This window comes from Haliotis rubra, unplaced genomic scaffold (genome assembly GCF_003918875.1).
Source record: "Haliotis rubra isolate DU_JTF1 unplaced genomic scaffold, ASM391887v1 Scf630, whole genome shotgun sequence".
NCBI classification, from domain to species: Eukaryota; Metazoa; Mollusca; class Gastropoda; order Lepetellida; family Haliotidae; genus Haliotis; species Haliotis rubra.
In genome coordinates this window covers 206635-215000 of record NW_025767336.1, presented here as the reverse complement: position 1 = coordinate 215000, position 8366 = coordinate 206635, and the positions used below count along the sequence as shown (strand labels likewise).

General features: G+C 40.8%; 1 protein-coding gene across 1 annotated transcript; it reads left to right on the top strand.

Moving 5' to 3' along the window:
* The first annotated feature begins 4192 nt into the window (after nt 1-4192).
* Nucleotides 4193-7250, top strand: LOC124256600. Its single transcript, XM_046690580.1, has 4 exons — nt 4193-4409; nt 6296-6451; nt 6990-7047; nt 7181-7250. Coding segments are annotated over exons 1-4 (399 nt in total). The 5' UTR covers nt 4193-4225; the 3' UTR covers nt 7182-7250.
* The last annotated feature ends 1116 nt before the right edge of the window (nt 7251-8366 follow it).

Here is an 8366-nt window from a genome sequence, read left to right as displayed (position 1 = left end):
CAATGCAGTTTTGTAACACACTGCAATGATTGTTTGATATGGCTTTGGCAAATAGAAGGCTCGTCTGCTTCAACGTAAAGACTGTCAATAGGAGAAGTTCGGAGAGATCCGGGACAAAGTCTCAGACCTTGATGGTGGCTAGAATCAAGTATTTTGGGGTTGCCTGTACATGCTTCACCTTATGCAATGGAACCTGGATCATAAGATTCTTAGGTCGAAATTGATTTATACAACATGCTGGCTATTCAAAATGGGATTTTTATCGGATGATTCCAAATGAATCAAACAGCCAATAGAACTTCTATGGTTTTAGCGAAAACCACATTAAATGTTTGTTATAAGATGATTGGTTTCTTGAAACTACACTAATCTGTTATTGGGCATAGGTTCCATGAACCGTAATCGAATTTTCACCGGATGAGTGATCTGTAAAAGTGAATGAGGGTTGTTTGATCCCCTCCCCACTTTGAATTGTTGACGAGTTTTAATACATCTAAGGCCTTCAAGATTTAACTTTTCAACACAAATGTATACATTTGGTATTTAAGCCATTCTCGAATGACCATTTATTAATTTTATTAACACACATCTACAATTGTCTCACGATGGTATGGATATTTTTACCACGACATGAGACGTTAAAATCATCCACAAGCAATGAGAGACGATTGATGTTGAACAAAGTTACAGACAAAATAATGCAGTGTGGAACCCCTGACCCCGATTATAATAGTCAGACATGCCTGAAACTGTCTCTCTGCTACAGACTGTGACATAGAATGGGGCAAGCGGCCTCACACACCAAAGTTCCCTTCAAATACCGTGTTTGCATCCTGGATCATAAGCGTCCTATGTCGAAATTGATTGATACAACATGCTGGCTATTCAAAATTTGTATCGGATGATTCCAAATGAACCAAATAGTCAATAGAACTTCTATGGTTTTAGCGAAAACCACATGAAATGTTTGTTATAAGATGATTGGTTTCTTGAAACTACACTTATCTGTTATTGGGCATAGGTTCCATGATTTTGCAAAAGCGGCTAGTTCATGAAAACGGATTATAGTTAGATGGATCTGTATTGTCTCGGCCGGGCTTAGGTATTGGTACAACAATGGCATGTAGCAACGGAGTAGGAAAGTGCCTAGTTGTTCAAATATGATAGAAATGTTCAGAAGTGTTTCATGACATGGGTTGAGTAATAGTTTCAGTAGCTGATAGTGGATATCAGAAAAGCTCCCAAAACGTTTCTGATAAACGTGTCAAAATTCGACAAAAATTATGTCGGATCCAATTCTCTATGTTGACTTGATAAAAACGTCCTTGATGTTTTCGAATAAACAATTGACTAACCTTAGCATGTAATTAAGACAGGTGCCATCGATGGAAGAGGACACGTTCACCTTTTTGCGAACATACTTCCATATGCATAATGATTGATTGATTGTTGTGTTTGTTTCCTTAAATCTAAAAAACACATAGGCAATGAGCACGTGAGTCTTACCCGGTTCACCAGAGCTTGTCACAGCCTTTGAAGTAGACCATGAACCACCACAACTACAACGAAAAGATTCAGAAAACTAACTGAAAACAAACTGAAACATTTAGAGCACTGCCTCCTAATATCGAGCAACGAAATTTAAAACAAATGGGATGTTTGAAACTTCGGGGCACTATAACGCTTGGACAATTTTCTAATTTGTCTGTGGCTATTAATGAAATTTGATCTTGCTTTTGGGAAGTATGTTCGTATATTCACCAAAAGGACATATGAAACGTAGTTTGTTATCCAGAGCTTGTTTTACTAAGCCAAATATCCTTTGGTCACTTTCAATGAAACGTTATGTGATGTAAGAGAGATAAATCGAGTGTGTTTCTTGCCTGTTTCACATGTACCTCGTCTAAATTGTGTCTAGTTTTGTTTACGGACGAAAAGACACATATATATATACTCAGCAGCAAAAAGACCCGTCAGCACGAATTCAAAATTAGATAGGCACTGTAATCAAATCATTACAGAAATAGACATAATAAGCGGATCAAAAATATTTTTGTGTACAATATCCTGACACATCAATGTATAACTCAGCACAATTCCAAGACATTACGTGAACGTTTGCAGTCCATTCAGACTCTTGACTTCAGTATCTAGTGTGACCACCACGAGCGGCAATAACTGTAGCACAGCGTCTATGCATGGAGTGCACCAATCGATTGATGAAGGTCATTGGCACCTGGTACCACACTCTGAGAAAGGCCTGGCGCAATAAATCGGCTGTGTTCGGCATTGGTATGACATTATTCAGTCTCCTCTAAAATTCATCCCAAAGATGTTCATTTGGGTTTAAATCAGGACTAAGGGCTGGCCACTGCATAATGTTGACACCGTTCTGCTGTAGGAAGTCCCGTGTAGCTCTGGCAGTATGAGCCCGGGCGTTATCATGCTGGTAAATGTTGTTCCGGTGACGTGCAAAATGTGGTATGAAGTGGCTCTGAGAGCTTGGTCGATGTAGCGCACCGCTGTGATGCCGCCTCTTCTCCCTAGACCAAGGTTCTGGAACACCACAGGATCCACTCTCTGGTTCAGGCCTATTCATCCCCATGCCATGATGCTTGCACCTCCGCATGAGTCTCCTTCCATAACACATTGTTGATACGCAGTATCGACTCTCATATGTGAACAGGACAGTTCTCCATTGCCGGTATTGCCAGCTTTGCTGTTGTAGGGCAAACTGTAGACGTTCACGCCGATGACGAGGGGTGAGGATGTTTCCACGGTAAGGTCAATGGCAATGGATGTTCCCGCTGATAAGACCTTGGCGTACTGTATCAGTACTGATTGATCTTCCGTGTGTTCCCACTGTCCAGGATGCTGTTTCGGATGCATGCATGAATGGATTCTGTACATGTCACAAAACATGGCGGTCTTGTCGTCTTGTGCTCACCCTTGGTCTGAAAAGGACGGGGGCGATCATTTGTGGTGTTGGTGTCCCGGAAAGATTGCTGCAGCCTGTAGATGGTCAGAACGTTGTCCTTGAAGTGATTGGCAACGGCTTGTGCAGTGTGGCCAGCTTCAAGTCTTCCTAGTGCCTGGTTCCTCTGAGCTGCCGTGAGTCCCGGCATCCTGCTGACGTTGTAATGTGATTGTTTCAACCAAGTTTCGGGATGCATTTTATAGGGCTGGTCCTTGTGAACAGCACGTGCAGCATGACTTGCATGAAAAACATCTCTGAGATCAGGTTGCGTTTTTAGGACCTTTTCCTGGGTTCCATTCTGAGTTTGGTAAGGAATATCTTTGTAACATAGTTGATGGCCGCCTTCCTCGGTTAGCCCCAGGTCAATCTATGGTCAACCCCTGAGTGTGGCAACAAATCAATATGCAATAGACTGCTGTGAAGTAAACCACCATGACGACGATGGCACATTAATGTTTGGACACTATGTGTGACCTGCGATAAATCCGTGGTCCGTCTCCTGAATGTGTCAACATGCAGCAAGGAACTGCTGTGAAGCAGCCCACCACAATGGCAATGACACTTTAATGATTGGACACTACCTGTGACCGGTGATAAAAATAATCCATGGGGAATTAACACTGACGTTTCTGACATCTCTCCAGCTGGTTGCACAGCCAGTGGGATACAGATGGCTGAACCATTAATTTTGACCAAGGGGGTAAATAAGGGAGGACGGCCAGACAGAAATCAGAGAGAGATCTGGACGGCAGCAGCAGAGGGAACAAGACAGCAGCAGAGACAGCAACAACACCAGCTGATCTCAGCAAACAGGTCAGGACTGTCCCAGCCGCCCGACTGCCAAGTTGCTGCTGATGTGACGAAATAAACAAGAATTAATCCATCTCTACCTCTTTGTCGTTCCTTACTTTGTTACATCTTTGCTCAGGTAAAGTTCGAGATGTTGTCACAAATACCCTATCAAAACATGAAATGAGTTTACAGTTATCCGTTTCTGCGAAGGGAAATTCCAAACTGACGTTTCTTTTGCTGCCTAGTATAGTTCTCACAGAGAATAATTAACGCGATAAAATATAATTTGTATTGATTCCTGACTGAGCGGTTGAGGATATTTCTGGTTATTTTTTTTTATTGAGGGGGAGTCAACATACGAGAAGTTATCTCTGATTCCATGACCTACAATGTCCCACAAATACATTGTCTGTCCCACAAATACATTGTCTACCTTCATAATGTATTTCCAGCGTCATGAAGCTGCTGTTGATCCTACTGATTGGCGTGCTGGCTCTTCCAACTGTTAGTGGGTGGTGGAGACGTCGTCCTCGTCATGACCACCATCACCATCACACTCACGTCTGTCATTGTAACGGCAAGCGTCTCCTCTCCAACTTTGCAAGCGAAAGACTGAGTGTAAAAGAACGGAAACTGGCGAGTAAGTTGATGTTTCTACTTTTCATCGAAGGCTTGTCAACAGTATAATCAAAATGTTAATGAAATATGCCTGTTGAGTGAGAGCCAGCAATTTAGTAATATTGCATGAACAGCCACGTGGTATATCTTCAGTTGATCACCCTGCGTAGTAGTGAGCATTGAGTTTCTTCACGATTGTTTTCATGCAATAAAAAAAAATGATATACGATTATATCTATTAAACCATTTATCAGTAGATCAACTTATAATAGCAGGGTTATTGGGGAATGTGGAAGAGCGTCTTCATGGTTTCTATTTTTGACAAAGGTATCTAAGTATATTATTACCTTTTGCAAACATTACGCTAGAAAAAAAAGCAACATTGTTACACGTGAATTGTTGGATTGTCATTTTGGAAGTTTGGGAGTCGATAATGAAGCATTCTTGATTATTGCACAGCGCGACTTTTCGTTGTAGATTCTTGCAACGTTACTTGAGCAGTGTTCTTTATTGTGTTGCAGTATTCCATTTACAAAGCTGGGTGTTGGTTCCTAAGTCAACAAACTAAAAATATGCGTTCTAATTAGCAATTGTATTCTGAGTTCAACTAAGTACACAATCAATCAAATGTATTACAGCAGAAATTCAGTAGTAACATGAAAGACAGCAGTGGAATTAGCAAATACGATAATATTAACCTCACGGCTACAGTAATGCATCTTCGAACCAAGTCAAGGCAGGATATGATCATCGCACACTATGCTGGTCTTCTGGTGACTTCAGATTAAATGTAACATGAGCAACAATCGCAAGCGCCTCTAATATACACAAACATGTTATACACATCTTATTTTAGTGATTGCACATTCTCACAGACTTAAGTACTTTTTCTGGTAGAGTCCCATCCGGGATTCGAACACACACCCTCAGGCATCTAATGCAGCACACAAATTCAGCCGTCTCATCTACCCATATACCGCGGCTTCCACTATAACATATGTTGCTACACAAATGGCATTGTGTATTCACAGACAGAATTTGGAAGGCATAAGTTGTTTTCAGCGTCACTGGATATGCCTATATAGCAAAAGCCGAAATGCGGAAATATAGCGCACTCACCCCCACCCCATGAAATGCTAACTCCAAAAACGGGGACGGTTGAAATATTGGTCGACATGATGGTTGATTATTAGAAAGATGACTTCATCCCTATTTTGTTACAGAAAAGTGAGAATCTGTTGTCCCTCTGAAGATCTGTGCATTGATCTAAATGTGAAACATACGAGACAATCTCACCTATGGTTTCTATATTTCAAGTTCAGGAGGGTAAATCAGTGGAAGGGAATTGGCTATTTGATTGCTATTGAACAATATTGCATCATCGATACGCTTAGAGCTAAAGTAAAATGTCTTGGTCAATTACCTTCTTTTGAGTTTGAGAAATTCTGATGCATATGCTTAAAGAAACAATTCCACAAGTGGCAGTTTTTGTGGCCATCTTGTCTAAAGTCGCAACTAATGCCCTATGTACTAAATTTATCTTGGCTTAATGTAAAACGCGACAGATAGAGACCTTGTTCATTTCAGCGTCTGAAAATACTTGCAAAGTTATAACTACCTTAAAGGTTATATTTCATACTTAGTTAATATAGAAATCCTTCAGTAAACCTATTCTGTTCATCTTTCAAATGATACAATAATACAATAATACAATGTTATCCGTGGATATTCTCAGTTTGTTACGAATGATAACTTGTTATCAGACTACTGCTTATAAATGGCTGTACACATTGAAAGTACGTAGTGGTAGGATAACAGTATCAAAATACACTGTAATGACGGTATCAAGCCACACAGAGGTCGGATTACTTCGTGAATTACAAGAACATGAATGTCTGCTTACATCAGAACGTCAGTCGAACCACAACTGCTGCAGTAAGAGTGGCAGAAACGTTGATGCTGATGCTGATGGCTTGGTGAGCAAACGTGAAGCAGCCGGGGTCTTGAACGTTGAGGAGACTGACCCCGACCTTGACCTTCTGATGCAGAACGCACGCTCCAAACGTAAGTCATGCATAATAAAGTATTTATGTTTTGATCTAAGGATATGAGATATTAAAAGGATACTGTGTACATAGGAAATCAAAATATATTTTGGAACGACTTGTGTAAACAACTACAAATGTAAGCACAGTGATTGGTGAATTGAACTGAACAAACATGCATGTGCTCAACGTAGAATTGATCTTCAGTAACACATGCTTGACGTAAGAGGCGACTAACGGGATCGGGTGGTCAGCCTCGCTGACTTTGTTGACACATGTCATTGGTTCCCAGTTGCGTAGATCGATGCTCATGTTGCTGCTCACTGGATTGTCTTGTCCAGACTCGATTATTTACAGACCGCTGCCATATAGCTGGGATATTGCTTAGTGCGCCGTAAAACTATACTCACTAACTTACTCACTCACTAACAGTACATTAGCCGCTAACAACTAATAATACACAGTTTCGTTTTATGGTCAGTACTGTCAATCTTAACTGATCTTATTATCTCAGTCGGTGCCAGCAATTTAACGATTCACATTTTCTGTACATCCAGGCGACGGAATGATGAATTTGGACAAATTCATTGACATCCTGATGGCGTACGACTACTGGTAGGTGTTCCCATTGTCTCATAATATTTCACAACAAAGCAAGTGTTTACTTCCAGTTCATGATACCATAATTTCAATATCTACAACGTAACGTTAACTCTGTCCTTTGCATGTCTATTTCTTTATTTTTCAGAATATTCTGATCCGTGAATACTTATGTACAACTCCACAACACAGACTGACAAATAAAATCTGCAATCGTGTTTGTCTCGTGTTAACCTTTCATTTACAGAACCACAACAGAACCAACATCACACAGTTGTTCTAAAATCCATTACACTGCCACATGCAACTCTCCCTCTTCTGGGACAGAAAGTCCGAACATAGCGAGAAGTTTACTTCTTAGATAAGGGAAGACTTCTACTTAGAGTAAAATATACGCGTCAAGGGAAGCAACTCTGTAAGTCATGTCGTACCCACTCAGCTCACACCCCACACCTGGGAAATGATACAAAGTTTGTAATCAATATCCGTAATCTTACATGATATATGATATGAACTAAAAGCACAGAGAACGTATGTTTTATTTGCACGTGTAAACACACTCACATAGCTTATTGACACTTTAGTTCAGGAAGTATTCCTTCAGTACGCATAGTACTCTTAGAAAGCACCAACTGATGGTGATAAGTGATTTTTTTTTAAATTGACTGTGTGGTTTGCCGACACTCTTGGTGCCGTCTATGGTGTACACTTCACGGACATTTGGTTCATTCTTCCAAACAGGAAGCAAAGCTGTGCGACAAACAACGGTGAATGAAAACAATGTGAACTAATTAACTTTAAGCCGCGATACTGAACAGGACAAACTATGGCGGAAATTTGTATTCAGGGGACACGGGTGCACTCACTACGTGAATAGATGAATGTTACGAGTCAAGAAAAGGCAGGATACATGAACACATATTCACAACAAAACGATGTGTATGAATGTCACTTACAGAAACTTTTCAGTCTCTACATTACACGAACTAGAGAAAATGCTATTACTGCGGGGCACCCTTGAAGAGCAAAGTTCTCGTAGTGTGGTGCCGGGTAACGCTAAAAGCTCTTTCCGTTTTCTCCGTATCCCTTGCCGAACACCTCGACGGGTGGTAGAATTGGCCCGATTCTATCAATCCACTCGTCACGCCAAGCCCTGTGCATGGTGAATATTTTTTGCACATTTTACTTATGTTTGGGTGTTGGCCTGTTCAATTTCCAATTTACTAATGATCATTATATTTACTTGCCTAGAGTCCTATGCCAGAAGGCGGTAGCCAATGGGTCAATCAGGTGATGTTGACCTCCTAATGCAGTATGTGTCCAATTTCTTGTCA

Bases quoted from the DNA above. Each gene is read 5' to 3' on its own strand.
- LOC124256600 (XM_046690580.1), top strand. From the start codon at position 4,226: ATGAAGCTGCTGTTGATCCTACTGATTGGCGTGCTGGCTCTTCCAACT. The intron at 4,410-6,295 runs GTAAGTTGATGT...TGCTTACATCAG, and splicing joins AAAAGAACGGAAACTGGCGA to AACGTCAGTCGAACCACAAC. The intron at 6,452-6,989 runs GTAAGTCATGCA...CTGTACATCCAG, and splicing joins GCAGAACGCACGCTCCAAAC to GCGACGGAATGATGAATTTG.